General features: G+C 35.1%; 3 protein-coding genes and 1 pseudogene across 6 annotated transcripts; 2 read left to right on the top strand and 2 right to left on the bottom strand.

Annotated features, from left to right (window-relative positions):
• On the bottom strand, positions 1–1,437 carry LOC126727530 (B-box zinc finger protein 32-like). Its single transcript, XM_050433224.1, has one exon. The coding sequence runs from the start codon at positions 1,114–1,116 to the stop codon at positions 289–291; it is 828 nt and encodes a 275-aa protein (XP_050289181.1). The 5' UTR covers positions 1,117–1,437; the 3' UTR covers positions 1–288.
• A 4,381-nt stretch (positions 1,438–5,818) lies between these two features.
• LOC126731976 (U2 spliceosomal RNA) lies at positions 5,819–5,925 on the bottom strand (annotated as a pseudogene).
• A 13,368-nt stretch (positions 5,926–19,293) lies between these two features.
• LOC126727529 (probable plastid-lipid-associated protein 10, chloroplastic) lies at positions 19,294–23,361 on the top strand. 3 transcript variants are annotated; one of them, XR_007656268.1, is made up of 4 exons: positions 19,294–19,652; positions 20,566–21,599; positions 21,706–21,792; positions 22,083–23,361. XR_007656268.1 is itself a non-coding variant. In XM_050433222.1 (3 exons), exons 1-3 carry the CDS (start codon positions 19,545–19,547, stop codon positions 22,122–22,124), a joined length of 237 nt encoding a protein of 78 aa, XP_050289179.1. In that variant the 5' UTR covers positions 19,294–19,544; the 3' UTR covers positions 22,125–23,361. The 3 variants fall into 3 exon arrangements, 1 of the variants encoding a protein (XP_050289179.1); XR_007656267.1 differs by having other exon boundaries at positions 20,566–21,792; XM_050433222.1 differs by lacking the exon at positions 20,566–21,599.
• A 1,006-nt stretch (positions 23,362–24,367) lies between these two features.
• Positions 24,368–27,427, top strand: LOC126727528 (cell division cycle 20.2, cofactor of APC complex-like). Of its 2 annotated transcripts, XM_050433221.1 has the most exons (6): positions 24,368–24,477; positions 24,599–24,687; positions 25,321–25,596; positions 25,908–26,180; positions 26,281–26,859; positions 27,128–27,427. In XM_050433221.1, the coding sequence occupies exons 2-6, from the start codon at positions 24,604–24,606 to the stop codon at positions 27,266–27,268; spliced, it is 1,353 nt and encodes a 450-aa protein (XP_050289178.1). In that variant the 5' UTR covers positions 24,368–24,477; positions 24,599–24,603; the 3' UTR covers positions 27,269–27,427. The 2 variants fall into 2 exon arrangements, with proteins under 2 accessions (XP_050289178.1, XP_050289177.1); XM_050433220.1 differs by having other exon boundaries at positions 24,375–24,687; positions 27,128–27,425.

Below are 27,427 nucleotides of genomic sequence, written 5' to 3'. Positions count from 1 at the left end.
TTGAAGTTAAATAATTCAAACTTTCTTGCTAAACAATTAAAGTCACTCCATTATTGCTGAACAAGTTTGAGGTCTAGAATTTTAATCTACAATAATCAAACTTACAAACTCAAACCAATCCAACGGTCAGATTCCCTGCACGAAACGTTCATGATCTTTTTTTAAAATAAACTTACAAAAATTAATTTTGATTCTTTCTAGGACTAAAGCTAATATATTTTATTTTATATATAATCCTTAAATTTCACCACACGCACGTGTGCATGAACTCACACGTGCGAGAAGAACTCAAACCGAGCACTCAGCCCAACCTTCCTCATCCTCTGAAGTGTTGTCACGTGCGAGCTTGTCCTTCCTGACTCTGAGCGCACGTGCGAGCTTAACCTCTGTGGCCAGGATCAGCTTAGCTGGCACTCCAGAAACTTCCTCTAAACCTCTCAGATTGTGGCACGTGGACACCGATCTGTCCCCGCAAAATCTCAAGCCTAGCCAAAACGACGCCGCCACGGAGACTCGGAAGGGTAAAACCGTCAATTTGCACAAACAAAATTCTAACGCTTTGGTTGCTAACGGAATTACCAAATTACCATTCACCCCATGCTTCCTGCACCAATTTACGAAAATACCCTCCGCCTTCTCGTCCACCACCTTCCTCCTCTTCTTCACTGAAATTTTCGCCGGAAACACCGAATCGTCGCCGCCGCCGGAGATCTCCGTGACGGAGCTCGAAACGCTGCGTTTCGCGGCCTTCTTCTTCTTCTTCTTCTCCACCTCCTCACTCCGATCTTCGAGCTCGACTCTCTTCGGACCAGTGGCGCACGACTCAGAGCTCGAAACGCAATCCGAAGAAGAAGAATCGTAATCGGAACCGACCTCGTCCTCCGGCGAGCAAGCCAGGCAGTAATACCGCCGGAGACGATCGTTTCCGGCGCCGGAGATCCGATGATCGGAGAAAGCCTCGCATTTAAAGCAGAGCGCCTGGCGAACGTGGCGAGCGACGAGGAAATTGGCCTGGTGAACCTTAACGTCGCAGCGAAAGCAAAGAAACGCAGAGTCCGAAGCACAGTACAGCGAAGCCTCTTCGCTGCAAAGCTCACAAGCCCTAACCTTCTTCATCTTTTACAGAGTAAACGGAATAAGAAAGAATATTCCGGCGGAAAACGGTTAAGTTGGCTGTTGGCGTGAAGCAGTGGTAGTAGTTGTAGTAGAAGTCGTTTGAGCAAGGAAGAGAAATGGAAATGAGAAGAGAGTGTGTGTATATTTATATATACAAGGGGTTGAGAGACCTGTGAGGATTTTGAGGATGAATGGTATTTTTGTTAGTAACACGAACACGTTAAGATTCGTATTATTTATATGGGTTGGTTAAGTTGTATTGTAAGGAATTGAATGGTTTTTGTGCTTTTAGTTTTTTGTGGGTTTATAAATTATATGGCTGATATGTGATAAGAAACTTTGAATTTGAATGGAATGGAATGGATGACGAAAGTAATGGGAATTGATTTTTGGGTGTGGCTTGTGTTTGGTGACAGTTGCTATTAGACCCGTTGGATTACGGACACATGTTTATTCTTGATCACATGTTCATATTTTGACGTATCTAGTGGCACTGTGACCAGACACAAGTCCTTTCCTTAATTTTCATATATTTATTATGGATTTAAATTATTATTATTTTTTTTTTCTGATAAGTTGTTGTTTATTGTTTGTTTGTCTTCTTTGGTTTTTGCTTTGCTTTCCAGGACTTGTCACTTGTCATGCACCTTCCCTTGTCCACACAAACCTCGTTTCCCTCGAACTTCTCAAGATCCCTCATCTTATCAATTTTGCTGCTTTGTCCTTATTGTTTTATGTAATTATGTGTAGCTCTACATAGTTCTTATCGTATTGGATTACTTGTTAGGCTATACCATATAAAGTTTAGTTATCAAGGAACACTTAAGTGGTAGATTTAATGGATTTGAAAGTGTTCAAAAATTCTGAGCTCTCAAGTTTTATTCACCAAACAGACTCAGTTTTTGGTCTTTCCAAACTGTTTTATGGGTAGAAAAAGAAAAAGAAAAAAAAAATTGGTCTAAGACTGAAACACAATTTTAAAAAAAAAAAATTTTAAAAAGTGACCAATGGTTTATACTAGATAATAATATTAAGAAATTGTATTACATGTCTTTTTGTGGATTAGATGGTTTCTTCTAGTAATGATATGCTTTCTAACATGAAGAAAGGTTATTACAAATTTTATAACAATAAATATTGGTCATTTACAAATTCACCTAAAAAAATTATATAATTGAAAATGGACTTGGCATTCACAAGTAATCTAATTTATAAATAAATATATACTTTCACATTTTTAAATATATATATATATATATATATATATTACCTATGTTATCCCAAATGCATCAACTTATGCTAATCTAAAATCATCATGGAATTTACATATTTGTCATTTGGTTCAGATTATAAATGGACAATTTCATATAAACATATTATAATTTGGTCTATTAAGCATGTTTAAGCTCGAACCACAAAAATTTAACTTGTATCCTATACTACACATAGAATGCATGTTAGATGTGTCATGCAAAAATTAAATATGTGACAACTTCAGCTATCCCACATGCACAAAATGTATATGTTGTCTTTAATGATATTCTTAACTATGACTCCAAACACACATTTTCTCTAATTCTTCTATTCTTATTAATCTAAACTACCCCAACTAGCTTGACTTTGCCAATCCTAGATTTTAGGGGCATATGTAAAGTAAAATGAAAATTTGATGAATGGGGTTGAGAGACTTATTTACAAGAACGAGTGGATGATATTTGTTAAAGGAAAAAAATGAACAAAAAGTTTTTAATTTTAACTAAATAAAATTTTCTCAAATAGAACCTAAATATACCTAATATCGTATCCAAACACACATTTTCTCTAATTCTTCTATTCTTATTAATCTAAACTACCCCAACTAGCTTGACTTTGCCAATCCTAGATTTTAGGGGCATATGTAAAGTAAAATGAAAATTTGATGAATGGGGTTGAGAGACTTATTTACAAGAACGAGTGGATGATATTTGTTAAAGGAAAAAAATGAACAAAAAGTTTTTAATTTTAACTAAATAAAATTTTCTCAAATAGAACCTAAATATACCTAATATCGTATCCAAACACACATTTTCTCTAATCCTTCTATTCTTATTAATCTAAACTACCCCAACTAGCTTGACTTTGCCAATCCTAGATTTTAGGGGCATATGTAAAATGAAAATTTGATAATATCGTATCCAAACACACATTTTCTCTAATTCTTCTATTCTTATTAATCTAAACTACCCCAACTAGCTTGACTTTGCCAATCCTAGATTTTAGGGGCATATGTAAAATGAAAATTTGATGAATGGGGTTGAGAGACTTATTTACAAGAACGAGTGGATGATATTTGTTAAAGGAAAAAAATGAACAAAAAGTTTTTAATTTTAACTAAATAAAATTTTCTCAAATAGAACCTAAATATATCTAATATCGTATCCAAGCACACATTTTCTCTAATTCTTCTATTCTTATTAATCTAAACTACCCCAACTAGCTTGACTTTGCCAATTCTTGATTTTAGGGGCACATGTAAAATGAAAATTTGATGAATGGGATTGAGAGACTTATTTACAAGAACGAGTGGGTGATATTTGTTAAAGGAAAAAAAAAAATGAACATGTTGACATCTTCAAAATAGAGTAGGACAAAGAAAAATAGAATAATAATATATGTGTGGTCAGTCTTGCAAAATATCTGGCTCTACTACTACTACTACCAACCGCAAGTGCCACAATTCTCGACCATGAGTTGGAGTGACTCTTAGAAGACCGACACGTGGAAGAATTTGAAGACGTCCTCATCATTTGAATCGCGTCTCATGTCCCGACACATAAGCACTCTCTGCCTCTGGGGGATTTTTTGGATTCTTTTTTGCTTTCCCTATTTTGCCCTTCAGCGCCCTACCAATATGATAGGGATGGATTTTTTTCCCCCCCTAATATTTAAGTTTTTTATTTTTTTTTTATTTTATTACTTTAAAAGAATGTTTCTTTTTTGCTCAAAAGGAAAAAAAAAAAAAAAAGGTTTCCCTTACACTACATACAAGATGTATTGTAAATACATAGATTTCATGTTCTTTTCACCATACTATTGATTTATGAGGGTTTGCAAAAAGGTTTCATGAATAACAAGTAAAATAGTCTAGTTAACTATTTGGGACACAATTTCCTTATGTAAGGAACAAAAAACAAAATAAAAAACATTAAATCAATCACATAATACTTTGTAACAAGATGCTTCCATGTCTTTTTATGCATAAAATTTACATGAATGAATTTGACATGATGTTTTATAAATAACAAGATGTCACTTGGGATTCCTCTCTCTCTCTCTCTCTCATTTATCTCCAAAACTAATTAATGTTTCTAATCAATAATGTTTACTTTTGAAGTTTATTTATTTATAAATAATGGAAATAAGGATAAATTAAAAACAATGAACTCACAAAATTTAATATCCCAAAAATTATCATAATTAATTTTTTCCTTTTTGATTAAATACTTATATTGACAATTAAATTATAGTAAATGATCATGAAGTTTTGACAAGCTATCTCATTTTCATAAAACTAGATTTCAAGTAATAAAAGGACAAAGTTCTCCTCCAAAATGGTTTGTATAAATCTTCTCCGACATATTATGTGGGGTCTCATAAAATCATAAACATGTATTACATTGCATGACTGCTTAAAAACACAAGTGTCGCTTTTTTGAGATAAAAGATAGAGATATTATTGATATAATTGTATACAAGTAAGTAAAGACCCTGGGATCATTTAGGGGAGAGACAAATAAATAAAGTGCAACATGCTACAACCTACAAGTCTAACAAATAAAGTGCAAGATAAGTTCTAGTGCAGAGGCCAAAAGAACCAACAGTAACACACGCTACACTTCAAGACAGATGTAGTACCCGATACACCAATTGCATAAATCTGGATGTTTATCAAGAGTTCCTTTGTGCAGCCATAAGGTTCTGGTATTCATGCAAGAATCCAATAGCCCCATCTAAAATGGGATTTGGGGTGGGCTTGAACTCTCTCATAATAAACCTTATTACGTGCATTCCAAATCCTCCAGGATACCACTGCCCACTTCTCTAGTTCAAGTGTAGATAATCTTTGTACTAGCATTTGAAACAACAAGAAAAAAATCAGTGGCTTCATTCGGGCATTTTTGGATATTTCCCGGCTTGCAAAGGTTGCTAGCAACACAGCTTACAGCGAGAATCCACCTTCACCCTTCTCCAGTGTAGACTTTCCCTGGAAGGCAGAATATTGAAGCAAGCTCGCAGATAAAATTCCTAACCTTTGGGGGCACATTCAGCTTCCAGATTTTCTTACAGTGAGTCCGATCCTTGCTAGCTGTGGAATGTTCAATCCGAGTTTGTTCCTTTAACCTGATGGCCACTTGATATGCAGACTTGATTGAGAAAGTTTGGGAGTTGTTTTCTTTCCAAGTCAGTACATCTCGATTTTGATTACTTTGCAAAGGGATAGACAAAACATGACTACACATGTCGCTTTAAATGCACATAGTTGGTTAGAGGAGTTTTATTCCACCCTAACACATATGGCTCATGTTACACTTGCATTCATATGCTCATATTAAAAATTCTAGTGAAAAGGGAGGAGAAAAATGAAGCAATGTTAAATAATAAATAATAATAATAATAATTGGCACCTTCTTATATACAAAATGTTTGGAGGTTTAAGAGAGAATATAGTTCAAACTGTAGAATTAGCAACATATTGTAATTATCTCTCAAAAAATAATAATTAAGAACAGATAATACACTTGATCTTAGCCATAAGGCCGAGAAAGGTATAAAAATAATAATAATAATAATAATACAATTGGATTTATTCAATTATGTTGAAAGCAAAGTTTCATAGTACTACTATACAATATATGGATAAAGTTATTTTATTTTTTTTGGAAAGGATGGATAAAGTTAAAACAAAAACAAAATGAATAATGAAATTCATCGAACATGGTGGGCGGGCACACACGAGAAACGAGATTATCCTAGTAAAGGTGATTTTAGTAATTTCCACTTTTACAAAACCAAAGAAAAAAAAAAAAAAAAAAGGGGGCTGTGGCATGGCAGTTGGAATGGGACTAGCGTAAAAGTTACCATCATAGTGTGGGACCCAACAACACAAAAACTGATGGCGAGGCAAAATCTCCACCGACTTTTACAACTCCAAAGCTTTCATTATGAGCCACGCAAACGAATCAACCACATAACAAGAAGGAAGAAAAAGAATCCAGCCCAACGCATGAGCGACACGTGTCCGGGATAAGAGCTGGCGGCTGATTAGAGGCCACGCGTGCAGAACAAGCGGTGGTTGTTCACAAGATTATTGTGATGAGAAATTGAGAATGATTTTTTTGGTGGGACCATCTCTTGGGATCATCATCATTCATCAACATTATCAATCATGGCTCTCTCTCTCTCACTCACTAAAATAAAGGACTAGAAAATATTTTGAGTACAGGCAATGGGAGCCACAAGGTCTTTTTAATGGTAATGATTCATTGCATACAGCTCATACATAAATGTGAGTGTGACAAATTTTTCTCTGAATTAGGGCCAAGAAAATATTCATTCATGTATTTTTTTTAACATATGGTTTATTTATCAGTAACGTGTCTTTTCTAATAATGTAATTGGAGGTAGATTTCAGTTAGTTTAGTTGCTAAAGTTTTTTATGGTTGAATAAGAGATTTGAATTTTAATTCTTGCCTATATCAAAAACCAATTGATGTCTTCGTCTGATAATAAATAACTATCATTAAAAGCCGACGTCATAGGTTAAAACTTTTTAAACAAAAATAATGTAATAGGGATATGAGTTCAAATTAAACCTGGTGTAACTCTTATAAAATTACACATTTTTTATATCGTAAATTTTTAAAAGATCTAACGGTTGAAAAAACATCATTAAATGTTATATATATATATATATATATATATATATATATATCTTAGAGCATATATTAATAAACAATTTTAAGAAACTTTTTATGAAAAAATAAAAAAGTTACCAACTTTTTTTTACAGTTTTTTCAATTCCTTATAAAATATTTTTAAAAATGGATGATTAATGTGTGTCTAAGAGCATACATTAATCAGATCCATATATGAAATAAGTGTTACAATTTTAACAAAAGCTTACAAATGATGTAATAACCATTCATCATTGAATATTTAAATTGCCTCTTTTAATTGGTGACATGTCAATTTACAAGACTAATATAGTAAAATTTGTAATACATAACAACATAAAACTTACAAATTAATGTAACAACCACTTATAATTAAATATTTAAATTACTTCATTTGATTGGTGATACATCAGTAAATAACATTAATATGGTAAAATTTTTACTGCACATAACACTGCTTTTTATATATGAATAAATGAATATGGATGACACCACTAAATAAGAAATATCTTCAAATCAATCTGACGGACTTCGTCCTATTTGAAACTACTTGCATAAAACTATGTTCTATGGAAATTATTTGTTTATGTTTGTGGTGGAAAATTTATTAGGTCCATTAAACGGATTTCTGCCGCCTAAGAGATGGACCCCATGGATAAGTACTACCATTTATCTGTCCTTCTGTGGGGGTGTAGAAGTATCACCTATGTCCAAAGAAACATAATTATTTCTTGTTTTAACAACTGTGAAACTACGACTAGAAAATTTGTGAAGGATAAGCAATGGGAGCCACTAGATCTAAATGGCAATGATAGGCAATATGTTACAGACAGCTCAAACACAAACTAGGATTTGCTTTAACAAAATATTAAAATTTTCTTTTTATAATTTAAATTCCTTTTTTTTTAAAAAAAAATTCATAAAACAATAAGCATCCATCGTTTTATATATATATATTATTTAAGTTTTAACATCTTTATGGTATGAACTAACCAAAAGATATCCCATCAAAAAAAAAAAAAAAAAAAAAAAAAAAAAAAAAAAAACTAACCAAAAGATATGATTGCGTCCTCAAAATTGATGTAACTTGGCTATAAGACCATCCTGAGGGACTTCACCGTTTCTTATTCTAAGAATTGCATAAATGTTATTTGTCACAAACATGTATTGTAACCTACAATATCTCCAAAATTTAGTGATGTTAACTTTTGGGTTCGGATTAGGATAATAATTGATTTATTATTATATGAGAAAAAATTGATTTAAAATATGGTATTCTTATTCAAAATTTATTTGTTTTTGAAACAAATAAAACAAAGTTCAATAAAATGGAAAAAAAAAAATCTAATAACACACAATCAAGGAATTAAAAAAAAAAAAAATTGAATGATATTTGTATATTTATTTTATCTAAACAGTATTTGCATTCTTGAGTAGGTATGAAACATGTCTATCTATATTAGTTATTATATCATATCATTTTCAAATTTTTAGACACATATAGTATGATTAAATCATTATTATTGTTTTTCTATTTTGTCTATAAAACAGAATACTAAATAATACAAACTTTTACAAGAAAAATTATTGAAATATGGGAGACAACTAATAACAAGTCATTAATATTTGTGTTAGTATCAAATTGAAAATTGCTTTTTTTAATTTTCAAACATTGAAAACAATTTCCCATGGTGCAAACTTGATCTTAATGCCTAGATGAACCGATATTACACACACACAATTGTGAAATATGTAAAATTATGCCTTCAAATCCCAAAAATTATTGGTGAAAAAAAAAATTCATACACACCTATATTGCCATTTTATATAAAGTCACCCAAAATTAAATTACAAGTTAAAAAATAATAATAAAAAAAAAAGAAAAAAAGAAAGAAAGAAAAAAGGCTTAAATTCGCCATGTCCTTAGTCTTGGAATAAAAGTTTGGCATGTCTTTCTTCTTGAATCCAAGAGTCAACCCAAGTGGATGACCTAAATCAGACTTAAAATACTTGTAATGGCATTTATTTAATTAAGAAAATGCGATTATTTTTGCACACGTCAGTCAAGGTGAGTGTTCCAACAATATTGGTTTGAATGGTATTGACCTTGTGGCTCTTGTGACTAGAGTTGTATATAAAGTTGATGCCAAACTTGGCAAAGCTTGCCAAATAAAAAGCCAATTCAACTGCTGTGACCGTAGATCAGGAACTTGTAGGGCATGTTGGTTGCTGACACATCGTTTGAAGGTGTGAGATTTCTATTTGATTGGATATATATATATTTCTGAACACCAAATTTGGGAAAATAGATGAAATATTTGTAGTTGCATACACTATACACTAAGATATATTGTTTGGACAAATTTCAATGTTAAACTTTATTTATTTATTTATTTTGAAAAGTGGAATTTAGCTTTACTTTAGAGTTTATAAAGAAATGAAATGAAATGAAATTAAGTAATCTTCTAATATAAAAAGAAAACAAATATTAATTTTATTGGATAAAAAGAAAATAAACATCAATTTTAGAGCCAACTCAAAAAATTACCAGTGAGAACTTGAAACTACGACTTTATCATTCTTTGAGGAATTTGACGGCAGAAATAACACATGGTTGCAATGATTAGCCAACTCAAAACTAGATTATTTTGCTAATTATTATTATTATTTTTTGGGTAAATGGACTTTGTACGACATTTTCTATTGCATTGTACATCATACATGAAGGGAACGTTTTGTAACTTAACATTTATTTTTAATTCCCCTTCTTTCAATAAACATGGTAAACTAATTATATATATATATATATATATATATATATATATATATATTATAGAGAATTTCAACCTAAATAATAAGAGTTAGAATGCTTGATATTGGTGTCATATGCAGTAATTTTTTAGCGTATTGAAATATATATCAAGTCATACTCATACCAATAACACCTTCTTTTTTTTTTTCTTCTTTTTTTGGCTTTAGTATTTGCAAATGAACATAGATATGTACTTTTCCAAAGATAATGAAAAGTTGGCCCAACGAATTATTTGTCGGTGTTAAAAAGTGAATACTTTTGTGAAGTCGTGATGAATTCACTTGAAAAATGTCGTCACCACATTTTAAGATTAGACAACTTTTTTTTTAGAAGAAAGCTTAGACAACTTTATTGGTTAATATTAGAAATTATGAAGAAGTTTGGACCCTACCCCTCCCCACAGCCGCAAGCCACACCTTAATGCACTCAACAAAAGCATTATTATATTTTATTATTGACAAATACAAACTACTTTTGGATTTAGTCATTTGGGTTTATTTGTTGAAGCCTAAGAGGCAAGATTAATGAACTTGAAAGATGTGCCATAAATTCAAATATTTCAAGCTCCATTCACCATATAATAGATTTATGAGGTTTTCAAGATATCATGCGCAAGATGTTGAATGATTTGGTCAAATACTGGAATACCACCTTTTTTAATTTTTATTTATTTATTTATTTATTAATGTTTAAAAGTAAGCCTAGGTTTGCCTTTGGATTGGGTTGGGCTTGAGTTGTGAAAGAGAGAGAGCTACTCCAACCTTGGGTTTGAGCCTAATCCCAAACAACCCCTTAGGAGTTTGGAGTTTGGACCCTTAGAAGACGTGGTCGTGGGCCGCCCAAGCACAGTAACACCCTACAAAGTCGGTGTCAAAATGAGGCCCATAAGCCCATTTCATTCAAACTAAAATATCAACGGCTATTTAAGGACACCACAGTAGCCGTTAAACCCTCTAAACTACTTCTTCTCTCTCTCTAGCCAAACGCTCAAAGATCAGATACAAGAAGCCTCCTCAACAATCTACTCTCTCTGTCTCTGTCTCTGTCTCTTTCATAATTTTGCTATATAGTAATAGTATAAAAAATCTTAGTATTATGATTTTTGTGAATTTTATAGTTTTGAATCCCACACTGGGCTTAGAGCCTATCTAATTGGGATGTCAATGAGCTTATTTTCATTCAATTGAGTTTGTTCTGAGTTTGTTGAGGTTCTTGAATAACCTGGTTAATCTGCAACTATATCAAAACGAGCTATCTGGCCAGGTACCGGCTGAGTTCGGCAAGTTCACGAAGCTTTGTGACCCTTTCTCTATATAGAAACAGCTTCACTGGTCCGCTGCCTCATAACCTTGGCTCGTGGGCTAAAACTAATGTCATTGACGTCTGTGAGAATTTTTTTACAGGTCCAATTCCAGCAGATATGTGCAAGCAAGGTCTTTGTGGGGGCTTGCAATGTTGCAAAACAATCTTACCGGTGAAATTCCAGCAAGCTATGCCAATTGTTCCACTTTACGTATTTTTGTAGCTAATCAGAACTTGCTCTCAGGTAATATTCCTATTGGAATCTTGGGATTACCGAACATAGACTCGATTGATATCTCATTCAATGATATCGAAGGCCCAATTACATCCGATATCAAAAACGCAAGTCTCTTGTAAACTTACTTGCAGGACACAATCGCTTATCTGGGGAATTACCCACGGAGATTTCGGAAGTCACATCTCTAAAGTCAATTCAACTGAATGACAATAGACTGACTGGAATTTTGGATATCGCTAATAATAACAGTTTGAAAGGCAAGATTCCACAATGTTTAGGTAACTTTAGTTATTATCTTAGGGTGATGAATTTGGGAATGAATAATTTCCAGGGCACCATACCTGATGCATTTGCAAAGAGTAATCAGTTGAGAACTATTGTCTTCAGTGACAATAATTTAAAAGCGCTATTACCAAAATCTTTTATCAGCTGTACAAATCTGGAAGTTCTTGGCCTCGGAAACAACATGATTAATGATTTATTTCCTTATTGCTTTGAAGCTCTTAGCAATCTGCAGGTTCTTCTCTTGAAATCCAACAAATTCCATGGACCTATAGGAAATCATAACAATAGTGGGGTGTTTTTCTTTAAGCTAAGAATTCTTGACTTGTCTCACAATGAGTTTACAGGTCTTTTACCGAGAAATTATTAAATGGGTTGAAAGTTTAGAGTGGAAAAGTATATTTTCCCATGTATTTTTTTCATATTTAGTCATTGTTTTGCATAATTATTGACTTTGTTTGGTCTTTTAGGCATCTGAATTTGTGGTAGAGAACAAAAAGTATGATTTATTGAGAGCTATCCAAGAGACAAAACGAGGACTTGTTGCAACTGCTGACCAACGCTCTTCCATTGAGGAGGCTCATAGTTTTACTCCAGTATATTTGTTTGCTTCATGCTTGTGCTTATTGATTCCATATTCTACATGGGATGTTCACTTGATTAAAAGGAGGAAGAGGTATGTAAAAGTGAATTTGTTCAAATATAACTAATGAAATATTTATAATTGGCAGCTTAGTGTTGGGAAAAATTCTATATAACTGTGAATAAATTTTAGCAAGCACAGCGGAAGCACAATCACACAAAAAACACAAAGATTTACGTGGAAACCCTTTCTCCTTGAATATATTTGTTTGCTTCATGCTTGTGCTTATTGATTCCATATTCTACATGGGATGTTCACTTGATTAAAAGGAGGAAGAGGTATGTAAAAGTGAATTTGTTCAAATATAACTAATGAAATATTTATAATTGGCAGCTTAGTGTTGGGAAAAATTCTATATAACTGTAAATAAATTTTGGTAAGCACAGCAGAAGCACAATCACACAAAAAACACAAAGATTTACGTGGAAACCCTTTCTCCTTGAAGGGAAAAACTACGGGACAAACTCTGAATAATTTCACTATATAAAATAGAGATTACAACACTTAGAAATACAACTTAAGAAAAAAACTCTCTTTTTCTTTTCACTCACTGCTTTCTTTCTCACCGTGTATTTTCTCCTACTCTCTCTATTTTTCTCTTCTCTTTTGCTTGCTCTCACTCACGCAGGTTTTCAAGACTGCGCCTAGTCCACACCAAACTATGGGACTTCACTTCTTTTTTCCCTCTGCCCAAATGGCCGAATGGCCTCTACCTTTATTTCTTCATCTTTTCCTCTTTTCTTCTTTTCACACTCTTCTCATCAAGTCACATTAAATGCACGCCACTTACTTTGACTTTGCTTCAACCAAAATCTCCTTTTTCAGCTCTCATTGGCCGAATGGCCTTGCTTGTTCTTTTCTCTTTTCTTCAGCTCTGCCATAGCAGAATGACTCTTGCTTTTGCTTCTTTCTTTTCTTTCTTCCTTCAGCATGTTGGACACGCCTAAGCCAACCACTCCAATTACTCATGGTGACTTTTGTACATAATGAAGAAAAGATAAGAAACATTAAAGACAAGCTCATTAAATGAGCATGTCTATTACAAGTGGGCTGAACTCATGGTGCAATGCACCCAACACTTAGTGTGGAGGGTTATAACATGGGTTTGCCAATTGATCTTGTAAAGTTGGAGGGGACATGGCACCTGCAGTATACTTCTGCCCCCTGATGTTCTCATTCTTTTCGAAGCTGCTGCTAGACTTCCTTATTAAGAGTCCAGATAAAAGATCACAGCATGTAGCCACTACTGATGTGATACCACAGCATGCAGCGTGTGTTGATCAAGCCACGAAGGCAGCTGTTGCTGATAAGGAGTGCATCTCTCAGAGCACAAGCATTGCATCAAATGGTTTGATAAGCACAGAAGTATTGGAAATGCTTGAAGCTATGCCAGATCACGATTTCTTCATCTAACAGCATTAAAGAAAGTTAGCTCCGCAAATTCAGGAGTCCTTTGATCTTGGATTGACACGTGTACAGATTCTAGAAGGTTTCAAGTAACAGATTTTGGCGCCAATTGTAGGGCGGTTATGTTTACTGTGTATATAAGAAACAGAGTGTAGAGTTGTATAATTAATTCGTTCCATTCTCTTGTAATTCACTTCTCCATCAATGAAAGCTCTCAATTCTATTTAGATTCTCTAGTTTTTACATGGTATCAGAGCGACTAGCACAGTTAATACTGATTTCCTAGTCTTGATTCTTTGATTGCAAAAGATTCTCGTTTACCAAACAGAATTCTCTTCGAGAAAATTCTTGAATTTTGATTCACAGAGACTCGATTAATCTGTGTTGGTACTGTATCTTGAAGAATCTTTTGTTTTCTTTTCAAAATTCATTACAAGTTTCATTCAAGCTCGAGAATAACATCAATGGCTTCTGGAGAAGGAAGTGACTCTGTTCCTGCACACAACCAATCCACGCAGCAAATCCCTCAGTCCAACACAGAGACTAATTCTCCCAATCAATTTTTCCTTAGTGCTAGTGAGAATCCAGGGAATATCTTAGTCACTCAACCACTTTTGGGAATGAGGAACTATCAATCTTGGTCTAGGGCTATGGTTCTAGCTTTAACTGCCAAGAAAAAGATAGGTTTTGTGAATGGCAAAATTACAAAACCTGAAGATGATTCTCCTCTGTACGAAGATTGGGAAAGCTGTAATACAATGGTGCTTTCTTGGTTGATCAACTCTATGCATGTTGATGTGTCAAGTGGTATCATGTACTGTGAGACTGCAAGGGAGATGTGGCTTGAACTGCAACGTGTGTTTTCACAGGGAAATGGACCAAAGATTTATAATCTTCAACAGGAAATCTCACAGATAACTCAGAATCAATTGACAGTAACTGAGTATTACTCCAAATTCAAGAAGCTGTGGGATCAACTGGTTCATTATGAGCCACTACCAACTTGTACTTGTGGTGCAATGAAGATTCTAAGCATTACTCATGAGAAATCCTATGTAATGAGATTTTTAATGGGGCTCAATGAGAACTTTGAGACTGTGAGGAGTCACATTCTCATGCTTGAGCCATTTCCATCAATGAGCAAGGTGTATGCTTTGGTTCTTCAAGAAGAATCTCACAAAGGCATTGGTCATGGTTCTGCCTTCACACCTAAACCTGATTCAGTGGCAATGTATGCCAACACCAGAGGGAATTATGGAAGTAAAGCTGGTCCTAAGAAGGAAAGGCCTTTGTGCACCCATTGCAACATGCTTGGACACACTGTGGACAAGTGTTACAAGCTGCATGGGTATCCACCAGGTTACAAACACAAAGGCAAGCTAAATTCCAATGCTAATCAAGTTTCATATCCTCAAGGCCAAGGTGTTGAAGCTCCTTCAAATGCATCTGCTCAATGTCCTATCTCTAAGGCACAATGTGAGCAATTGTTAGCCTTTTTCAATACGGGTACTGATCATGGTACTAATCACCATGTTGCAACTGTGAGTACAAGTACTGCTGTCTCTAACATGATTCCTAGAGCTTCTGGTGTACCTGCTGCAACTGGTGTACATCCTTCATCCATTTCACCTTCAGACAGTACACATAACTCCTTTGTTGACACCATGACAGGTACAAATTCATTGTTACCTTTCATCCCTTCTTTTAAACATTCCATTTTTTCTGCCAAAGTAGTTGATAGAGAGTCCTTTCATGCCACTAATTGGGTCATAGACACAGGGGCTACTGATCACATGGTACATTCCATTGCATGTTTCACTACTGTCACTGCTACTTTAAACACCTTTGTTAATCTGCCCAATGGTGAAGTAGCTTCAGTCACTCATATTGGCATTGTGAAAATCTCAGAACATCTCACCCTTCATAATGTTCTATGTGTTCCATCCTTTAGCTTCAATCTTATTTCTGTCAGTCAGCTAGCCAAGTCCACTGTCTGTTGTCTTATTTTCTTTGGAAACCTATGCTTTATCCAGGACCTTGCTCATTGGAGCACACTTGGTCTGGGTAGAGAATGCAATGGACTTTACTTGTTGGACAAAGGCAGCATCTCCACACCTTCCACACCTTCCATTGCAGCTTCTATTTCAGCTTCTGTACCTAGTTCACAGCTTCATATCTGGCACTCCAGATTGGGTCATCTGTCCAATACCAAATTGGCATCTATTAAACCAAATGATGTACCTTGTTTCACTTCTATTGAGAACTTCAATTGTGACATTTGTCCCCTTGCTAAACAGAAACGTTTACCTTTCAATAAAAGTTCTCATTTTTCTAATTCTTGCTTTGAATTGATCCATTGTGATTTGTGGGGACCTTTCTCCATTCCTACTATTGATCATTGCAAGTATTTTTTAACCATTGTTGATGATTACTCTAGGTGCACTTGGGTGTATTTGTTAAAGCATAAATCTCAAACACAATCTGTTTTAGAACAGTTTTGCATAATGGTGGAGACTCAATTCTCTAAGAAAGTTAAAACCTTAAGATCTGATAATGGTACTGAATTTTTCATGAAAGATTTCTTTGCCAAGAAGGGTATTTTGCATCATTTGAGCTGTGTTGAAACCCCACAACAAAATGCCATTGTTGAGAGGAAACATCAACACATCTTGAATGTGGCAAGAGCTCTCATGTTTCAATCTCATTTACCTTTGCATTTGTGGGGTCATGCTATTCTTGCTGCTGTTTATTTGATCAACAGAATCCCCTCATCTGCTTTAGCAAATAAAATTCCTTTTGAAGTGTTATTTGGTCATCCACCTAGTTATGCACATTTAAGGGTGTTTGGTTGTTTATGCTTTGCCTCTACACTTTCTTCTCACAGATCCAAGTTTGCTCCTAGGGCTGTTAGATGTGTTTTCTTGGGATATCCTTTTGGGGTTAAAGGTTATAAAGTTCTTGATTTAGCCACTAATCGGGTGTTCCTCTCTAGAGATGTGGTTTTTCATGAACATTCCTTTCCTTTTGCCTCTCCTTCAACTAACATTGCAGATCCTTTTGTTCCTGCTACTGTTGAAGGTTCCTGCCTTGCTGATGCTGATGGTTTTGTTACTCCCATTAGCATACCTGATCTTGCTTCCTTAGATTCTGATGTTATCTCACCTCCTTCTACTTTTGTTCAATCTCCCACTAGTGCTTTACCTATTAATACTTCTTCTAGTCCTATTCAGTTGCCTATTTCTGCTCAGGAGCCACATTCCACTACACCAGTTGCTTTGGTTCCTCATGTTCCTCTTAGGAAGTCATCTAGAGACATCAGACCTCCTGCCTACCTGCAGGACTATGCTTGTACTGCTGTTGCAGCTGGTGCTCCTTATGATCTTGCTCAGTGCCTTACTTATTCCCATTTGGAACCTGGTTATCACTCTTACTTACTGGCAGTCAGTTCTAGCCCCAAAGAACCTCACAGCTTTTCCCAAGCAGTTCAGGATCCACTTTGGAGGGCTGCCATGGACAAAGAAATCCAAGCCCTTGAGTTGAATCATACATGGGATATGACTCCTTTACCTCCTGGTAAGTCTCCCATTGGATGCAAATGGGTCTACAAAGTGAAGTTGAATCCGGATGGTAGTGTTGAGAGGCTTAAAGCCAGACTGGTTGCCAAGGGTTATACCCAAAGGGAAGGTCTTGATTTCCTTGAAACCTTCTCTCCAGTTGCTAAAACTGTTTCAGTGAGGGTCTTGCTTGCTCTTGCTGCTGTTAGGCAGTGGCCTTTGCACCAATTGGACATCAACAATGCCTTTTTGCATGGAGATTTAGATGAGGAGGTCTATATGTCATTGCCTCCTGGTTTTCACAGTAAGGGGGAGTGTGGTTCTGGTTCTGGTTCAGCCTCTTCTACTGCTCCTAGGGTGTGTAAATTGGTTAAGTCCATCTATGGTTTAAGACAAGCCTCAAGGCAGTGGTACACTAAGCTGTCAGCAACTATAAAGGAGCTTGGTTTTGCTCAATCTCAGGCTGATCACTCCTTATTTGTACACAGCAAAGGGCCTTTGTTCACTGCTCTACTTGTTTATGTTGATGATATGGTAATCACAGGCAATGATCATGCTTGTGTTGCTACTCTCAAGTCTGTTCTTGATCAGAGGTTTGGTATTAAGGATTTGGGATCACTCAAGTATTTCTTGGGTTTAGAAATTGCAAGAAACAAGAGTGGAATCAGTTTATCTCAAAGGAAGTATGCTTTGGAAGTTCTTGAGGAAACTGGTATGACAGGATGCAAACCAGTCCAAACTCCAATGGAACAACAGCTCAAGTTGTCCAAAGACAGTGGAGATTTACTTACCAACTCAAGACAGTATAGAAGGCTCATTGGGAAGCTTATGTACTTGACTCTAAGTAGACCAGACATCACATATGCAGTGCATAGACTTAGCCAATTCTTGGCACAACCTAGAGCTCCTCATATGAAAGCAGCCACCAGGATTCTTCAATACATTAAAGGAACTCCTGGTCAAGGTGTTTTCTTTCCAACCAATTCTGATTTGCACCTAAAGGCTTACGGTGATGCAGATTGGGCTGGCTGCCCTGATACAAGGAAGTCCTTAACAGGTTATTGTGTGTTTCTTGGTGATGCACTAGTCTCTTGGAGGTCTAAGAAGCAAAGCATTGTGTCTAGGTCCAGTGCAGAGGCAGAGTATAGGTCTATGGCCACTACTACCTGTGAATTAACTTGGATTTTGCATTTATTACAGGATTTACATGTCCAACATGATAAGCCTGCATTAATGTACTGTGATAACCAGGCAGCCCTTCATATAGCTGCAAATCCTGTATTCCATGAGAGGTCAAAGCATATAGAGGCGGATTGTCATGTAGTGAGGAACAAGATTCTTGAAGGTGCACTTAAAACCTTCTATGTCTCCACCAAGGATCAGTTGGCAGATGTATTCACCAAAGCATTAGGAGTGGAAAGTTTTTCCAAACTGATCAGAAGACTAGGTGTGATCAATATTTTTGCTTCTACAGTGACTTATCCTCTTAAAGGTTTGGAAGAGCAAAAGACAAGAGCTGTGCTCTTGAGGGGGAGTATTAAGAGTCCAGATAAAAGATCACAGCATGTAGCCACTACTGATGTGATACCACAGCATGCAGCGTGTGTTGATCAAGCCACGAAGGCAGCTGTTGCTGATAAGGAGTGCATCTCTCAGAGCACAAGCATTGCATCAAATGGTTTGATAAGCACAGAAGTATTGGAAATGCTTGAAGCTATGCCAGATCACGATTTCTTCATCTAACAGCATTAAAGAAAGTTAGCTCCGCAAATTCAGGAGTCCTTTGATCTTGGATTGACACGTGTACAGATTCTAGAAGGTTTCAAGTAACAGATTTTGGCGCCAATTGTAGGGCGGTTATGTTTACTGTGTATATAAGAAACAGAGTGTAGAGTTGTATAATTAATTCGTTCCATTCTCTTGTAATTCACTTCTCCATCAATGAAAGCTCTCAATTCTATTTAGATTCTCTAGTTTTTACATTCCTTTCTTTCAGGGGTTTTATTTCCAGAAATCATTATACACGAAGAGGCTCGAACGTTGAAAATAACTTGCCTGAGGACAGTTTTTATGGATCATTATCTGCCTGAAGATGCCTTTTTTTTTTTTTTTTTTAGCATCTCATGTCTAAAATTTATGTACGCTGGCTTATTCTATGTCTAGGTGTATGTGAAATGTCCATCACTAGATTTGTTATTTCGTTTATCTCTGTGTTTTCCCCCTAAAACATTGTTCTCTGCAATTGGTTTCTGCATGAATGTGGAGCAAGGCTGGGCAAATTTTTCAAAAATTTGAGTGCCGAGATCAATCAAATGGGGGTGTCATCCGTAATTTTGTTCGATGGAGTATTCCAACCTTGATAGAGGTAAACATCTGCCTTCCATTCCTCCCACTACCTTATTTGGAAGCTATTCTACTTAAGTTGAAAACATAGATCTTGAAATCGTGCACTGCATTGAGTCTGGATTTTCTGTATAATTCTAATTCACTTTCTCATTATTCTCTATGTTTTGTTTTCTCTTGAGTTACACAATATCAATATTATTACAGTTGTTTATGTTCATTGATAGGTTCCTCAGTATGCTAGATCAGTACTGAATATTGTAGAGCAACTGTAATATCAGCTTGTCATTTGCCATTTCCAGCAATTTATATGAGATTTCACATATGGGGATGCTTCAGCTAGTGCATATGATAAAAAGGCCTTCAGCTAGTTGTTTGAGTAAATGGGGAAGGGAAAAAATAAAAGAAAAAGGCCACCTCATACACATGAACAAATACATAAGATATATATATATATATATAGATACACACCCGCATGAAGAAAGACACATCCTTAAATTTATTTCTTGTAGCATATACAAAGGATTAGCGTATTAAGGATTCTCCATATTCTTATTGATGTCGTTTGTTCCTGAGTTTTCTTGTCAATCTTGAGTTTACAGAAGTACAGTATCTCCTTGCTTCCCTTATACCTGTCTTCTAAATTCCTATAAGCTAATTTTAATGTACTTACTAAATTCCAACATTTTATTGTGATGGTTGACTTAAATTAATTATGGGTAACTTGTTGTTTCTAGTGGTGAGTATTTAGTTAATTTAAGAAACAGGGTTTATTGGAGATGCTTCATGTGCATGCAAACTTTAGGGGACTATTGAAGATTATCTACATTATTTATATTGTTTATAACGTTGTGGGAATGAGAGAACGTTCATATTTCATGAAAAACAAATCCTTCAGTTTCTTTGGAGTGACTTCAAGGTTATTTGCTATGCAGGAACAATCTGCTTGTATCTGCAAAATTTGACATTGTTTCCGTGTGTAATGTCTACCTTCAGTTTGAAGAGGCTATTTTTCCTGCCCTATATGAAACATGATATCCAAAATCGTTGAGCTGTATCAGCTGCAACTGTTCCCACTTCCCTGCAATTTACCTTTACTGTTTGGGAAGTATTATCAACAGAACTTGATAGATTAAATGTGTCATATCTATGCATTTTTCCTTTGGTTTAGTATCATCCTATTTGAGTTTTCAATTTGATTAATTTATTCATTTAGTACATGTAAATTCACGTAATTAAATATATGCAAATGAGGGGAGAAAATAGAATGATATTGAAAATTTTTTAGGGTAAATGAAAATAAGATAGAAAAAAAAGAAATTGACTACTGGTTTTATTCCATTCTTTTTCTCATTTTTGCAAATTTTGATCAATTTAGCTCCATCATAGCTGGAAGTGATTCTCATCTCCGTCAGTCCTCTTCAGATTTTCTTTTATTTCTTTTAGAGCATCATTCATTTGAGCCAATACATCTGTAGGAATAAACATCATACAGTTAATCATTTTGCATGATAGATGAACTTGTCTATTTATGCTCCAACTCCCAGCAAAAAAAGATCAAATTTTCGTTGTGAGGTTGCAGATAAGGAAAAATTTGTTGTGTTTAGATCTGTAATACCATATTTCTGTAGCCTTAAAATTAGCTAAACAAATGATCTGTCTTTGAGTTTGGATTGATTTGGAGACAGACCTGTTATCAGCAAGCATTCTGATCAAATAGACAGGTGAAAACAAATTTATGGCTCTTGCCAGACTTAACCCCTCTTCATTTCCAGATCTCAGTATAGATTATAGGCTGGGAACAAAGTATTTGAGCTTCATGTGTTAGCAGTGGGCCAATATTAATGTCTAGTTAGTCAAGAAGATGATGGAGATCTTAAGATCGCTCTAGCATCACCTAAGATTGACAAAAAGATAGTATCTATTTGTTTATTATAGCAAGAAAAAGGCAGAACAGTTCTTTCTTTTGGTGAGTGCTTATTGTGATATTTTGGTATTTCTTTACTTGCTATGAGAAACTACATGAAGTATAATTTTTGTGAATTTAGCTAAATCCTGATATTTGTTTTTGGCAGATAACTATTCAAAATATAAATGTCAGTGAACAGCTGCAAGCTCTAATAGCTCCAGCAATACTGCCACGATCATTTTTAAGCCTACAGGTAACTTGACTACATAAGTAGTTTCAGAATGCAATCCTTGATTGCCAACTTTGCATGCAACCTCATGCATCTAGACAGCTTTGTTATCTGTGAACCTTGGCCAATAATAGGCTAGCTTAACAGTTTAACATTACTATTTAGAGAGTGTGGTTAATGTTATATCTTAGCCACACTCTTGGCTTTTATCAATGAATCTGCAGATATAAGTCATTATCTAAGTTTGTTTGCTACTGAGACATCAGTTAGATTGTTATATTTCCTTTTGAGAGTATATTCATGGTTGTGTGCAGATCTTGCAGTTTATCCGTGCTTCAGAGCTCAGATCCCTTTAAGTAACCCAGGAACGTATGTGATGTTTATCATATTTATGATATCAGTTATGAACTTATGATGCTTCCTACAAATAAGTGTGAGTGCTAAATGTCTTTGCATTATAGACAATCAGTGGGAGGACTATATTTATATTACCCTTCCTATTTGGATGATAATATGCTTTTGGGCTGTGCTGTTGGTGGTGGAGTATTCGTGTTTACTAGAGCTCAACCTCTTGAAAGATAAGGGCTAAGTTATTCAACTTATCATTTAGTGCTGGTCAGCATTTCTACTCAAGAAAAGCATTGGCTTTGGAGGAAATAGAAATATGAGGACTACAACGATGAGGGTTTTATTGAGTACGACTTATTATACATTTTTCTAAGACTGGTGGTTTTTACAACTGGCCACATACTTTTATACCCTCGCCACTTCCAGAATGCAAGAAAAACAAAAGAAATATGGAGGCCTTGTTTCTGGGTTTACTCATTATTCCTTAATTAAAACTATGTTATTTGATGGCCTTGAAACTTGAAACTAATAGTAGCTTATGAGTGTTTATACAGAAACCAAATTACTAACAAATAGAAACTGTCATAGTCAAAGTGAAATCATATTGTTCTTCAAATTCGGTTCAAATCCTACTTACTCCCAAGTAACTTACTGCTGACTTGACTTGTTGTGAATATAATAAACATAGTGTCAGTAGTGGAACCAGGTGAAAGTGTTGTTGCTTCAATTATAATAAAGCATGTTAACAGTTATGAAAAATGCTGTGTTCCTAACATTAATCTTAGAGAATAGTCAAGTGTAGTGCTCTTATGGACTCGGGTGCAATAGAGGATTGTGACTATAATGAGTTCTGTTCTTTATATCTTAAAGCATTGGCGTGGCTGCAACAATAGGTGTTTTATGACATGAGTAATAATTTATAATAGCTGTATTGCAGATAAATCATGTGCTGAGTCTACAATGATGATAATTGATAGCGTTTGAGAAGTTCCTGCAACCATTTTGGAGTGACAACTGAAGTAAAACCCTTTGGTACTACTAAAGGTCCAAAACTATATGAAGGGAACGTTTTGTAACTTAACATTTATTTTTAATTCCCCTTCTTTCAATAAACATGGTAAACTAATTAGAGTTTTTTTTTTTGTAGGTAAATGGACTTAGTCCAACATTTTCTATTGCATTGTAAAACATACATGAAGGGAACGTTTTGTAACTTAACATTTATTTTTAATTCCCCTTCTTTCAATAAACATGGTAAACTAATTAGAGTTTTTTTTTTTTTTTAAAAGAATTTCAACATAAATTATTAGAGTTAGAATGCTTGGTATTAGTGTCAAATGCAGTAATTTTTTTAGTGTATTGAAATAGATTTCAAGTCATACTCATACCAATAACACCTTTGTTTCTTTTCTTTTTTTAACCTTTTTTTTTGGCTTTAGTAGGCCCAACAAATTATTTGTCCGCGTTAAGTGGATACTTTTGTGAAGTCGTGATGAATTCACTTGAAAATTTTCATCGCCATATTTTAAAATTAGGCAACTTTTTTTTAGAATAAAGTTTAGACAACTTTATTGGCTAATATTAGAAATTATGAAGAAGTTTGGACCCTACCCCTCCCCACAAGCCAAACCTTAATGCACTCAACAAAAGCATTATTATATTTTATTATTGACAAACACAAACTACATCGAGATTCAGTCATTCAGGTCTATTTGTTGAAGTTTGAGAGGTAGGATTAATGAACTTAAAAGATGTGCCATAAATTCAAATGTCTTAAGTTTCATTCACCACATAATAGATGTATGAGATTTCCAAACTATCATGCATAAGAAGTTGAATGATTTAGTCAAAATCTAGAATACCACTTTTTTTTTTTTTTTTAATGTCATTAATGATTCTAAGTACATATGGGATTTTTTTTTTTTTTTTTTTTTTTTTTTTTAATGTTTAAAAGTAAGCCTAAGTTTGCCTATGGATTGGGTTGGGCTTGAGTTGTGAAAGTGAGAGAGCTACTCCAACTTTGGGTTTGAGCCAAATCCCAAACAACCCCTAGGAAGTTTGGAGTTTGGACTCTGAGAAGACGTGGTCGTGGGCTGCCCAAGCACAGTAACAGCCTACAACGTCGGTGTCAAAATGTGGCCCATAAGCCCATTTCATTCAATCTAAAATATCAACGGCTATTTAAGGATACCACAGTAGCCGTTAAACCCTCTAAATTCCAAAATCATCAACTACTTCTTCTTCTTCTTCTTCTCTCTCTCTCTCTCTCTCTCTCTCTCTCTCTCTCTCTCTCTCTCTGTAGCCAGACACTCAAAGATCAGATACAAGAAGCCCCCTCAACAATCTACTCTCTCTGTCTCTGTCTGTGTTCCTTATTGTTTTTTCCTTTTCATATTTTTGCTATATAGTATAAAAAATCTGAGTGAATTTTGAAGGGTTGGTTTCTTGTTTTTCTTTGTTATCTCCAACGTTATGGATGAAGGATCCATGGGTTCATCTCACAAAAGAAGGGCTCTGTGGCTGGGCCCTCTTCAAGAACAAGTCCCCAAGAGAAAGTCTAATCGAGAAAATGTAAGAATCTTTAAATTCTTATATATATATATATATATATATATATATGTTCCTCATGTTAAAATTTGATATTTTGTAGTTTTATTTTTTAAATTTTGTTATGAAAATTTTGTTTTCTATGATAACCATATGGTGGCCATGTTTTCTCTTTTGAAATTTGGATTTTGTTATGTGAATAATTTTCTGTGAATCTTTATGTCATGCACCCTTGTCTGATTGCCAAGAAAATTGAGGAAGAGAAAAGAAGAGAAACCAAATTCTGGGTTTTGTTTCTTTCTTTAAAAGAAATTGGAAAATTAACTCAAATTACACAAGGGTGTCCTAGACAGTGAAAATTCTGATTATTTTCTCCCAAATTTTCTAAGTAAGTAAACAGGCAAACAGAAATTCGGTGTTGCCGTATCTTTAGTTTCTGAATCTAAGGTTTGTTGGTTTCTTGTCAAGTCATCACTATAAACCTAAATTTGTAGGACAATTTAGTTACCTAGTCATATTATGATCAAAATAGAGTTAGTCTAGGTTTCCTATTAAAAAAAAAAAAAATGCTTTGATGTATAGTATTGAACTATGAATATCAATTCAATTTTGCTCTCCTTTTACATCTCTGATAATAAATTTGTGTTATACTGACAGTTGGATAGGTTCATTCCAAATCGTGCTGCAATGGACTTTGATTATGCACACTACATGCTCACAGATGGGAGGAAAGGCAAAGAGAACCTGGCTGTGATCTCTCCATCCAGAGAGGCATACCAGAAGAAACTTGCGGAGGCCTTTAACATGAACCGGACACGGATCTTGGTCTTCAAGAACAAGCCCTCCACACCAATTGACCCAATCCCACAGGAATTTCTTTCACCATCTTCTCCACAGACCAAACCTGTCAAGCACAGGAGACACATTCCTCAGGTATAATTGCATATATAAAAAAAAAAAAAAATTATCATATTTGAATTTGAATTGATCTGCTAATCAAAATAGTGTTTGAAAGAAAGGGAATCTGGATTCAGATATGAAACATATTTTAAGGCCCTTTGAATCTTAGTTTAGATGTTGTAATTTGGTTTAGATGTAAATGCAAATTTAAATTTGCAGAAGCTATATAATCTGTATTTTTGTTTGATTGTTTCTTTGTGTCTTTGTCTTAGTGCTTCTGATCTTTTTTCTGTGTGTTTTGTAAATTTATTTTGTGTACTAATTGTTCCAATCTGATTTCACAGAGTAGTGAGAGGACATTGGATGCTCCTGATATTTTGGATGATTTCTACTTGAATTTATTAGACTGGGGTAGCAGCAATGTCCTTGCCATTGCTCTCAGAAGCACGGTATACCTCTGGGATGCCTCAAATGGCTCTACCTCAGAACTTGTCACGATTGATGATGATGATGGCGGCCCTGTTACAAGTGTTAGTTGGGCTCCTGATGGCCGGCACATTGCCATTGGCTTAAACAATTCCCATGTCCAAATATGGGATTATACTGTTAACAGACAGGTTCCTAAGTCAGAACTTTATCTACCATAAAAAATTTCTATTTGTTCTTTTGTTTTTCTTTGATACATGTTGAAGATTTACTGTGATTTTGTTAATGCAGCTAAGAACATTGAGTGGCGGTCACAGACAAAGAGTAGGTTCACTGGCTTGGAACAATCACATCCTTACAACTGGAGGAATGGATGGTAAAGTTATCAACAATGATGTGAGGGTGAGATCCCACATTGTTGAAACCTATAGGGGACACCATCTCGAGGTCTGTGGACTAAAATGGTCTGCCTCATTTCAATTGGCTAGTGGAGGGAATGATAATCTTCTCTATATATGGGACAAAACCATGGCCTCTTCCAGTGCACCAAGACAGTGGCTTCACAGACTTGAGGGCCACACAGCTGCAGTCAAGGCCATTGCTTGGTGTCCCCTTCAGGGTAATTTGTTAGCCTCAGGTGGAGGAGGTGGTGATCAGTGCATTAAGTTCTGGAATGCCCACACAGGCGCCTGCTTGAACTCTATTAACACTGGCTCACAGGTTTGTTCTTTGTTGTGGAACAAGAATGAGCGTGAATTGCTTAGCTCTCACGGTTTTACACAGAATCAGCTTACCCTATGGAAATACCCCTCAATGGTGAAGATGGCTGAGCTCACTGGTCATACTTCTAGAGTCCTTTTTATGACACAGGTACTAAGTTGGAGTTGATCAAATTATGATTATTATCTAAGTTTTATCCTTTCCAAAAATTAGTTTGTTAAGGATCCATAGCTGACCTTGATTACCTTTGGTTGTTGTATTTAAGTTTTATCTTTTAGAACATTGCAATAAATCATGCTCTAGTGTAATAAAATTAATTGTTTAAATGATTAGTTTCATCTTTCAATTGGTTTTTTATATGAGCATATTTGGCTGAGATCATTTCTTACTGTTTTAAACTTTGTTGTTTTACGTTCAGAGCCCTGATGGATGCACAGTGGCATCTGCAGCAGCGGACGAGACTCTAAGATTTTGGAATGTGTTTGGGACTCCAGAAGTGGCTAAACCTGCACCTAAGGAAAAATTAGAACCGTTTGCTCATGTGAGCCGCATCCGTTGAACATCATAAGAGACAAGAGCAGTCAAGGATTTTAGGTTGAATTGACCATTGGAGCATGAAGTCTCCGTGATGAATATGAAGCACAGCACAATGAATACTTAGTTTACATATTTACTAAGTTCACAGAGTCATTTCCTGTTTGGTATAGAACTTAGTTTA

This window comes from Quercus robur, chromosome 5, assembly GCF_932294415.1.
Source record: "Quercus robur chromosome 5, dhQueRobu3.1, whole genome shotgun sequence".
Taxonomy (NCBI): domain Eukaryota; kingdom Viridiplantae; phylum Streptophyta; class Magnoliopsida; order Fagales; family Fagaceae; genus Quercus; species Quercus robur.
The sequence above is the reverse complement of the archived record's forward strand: the minus strand, read 5'-3'. Positions and strand labels throughout refer to the sequence as shown.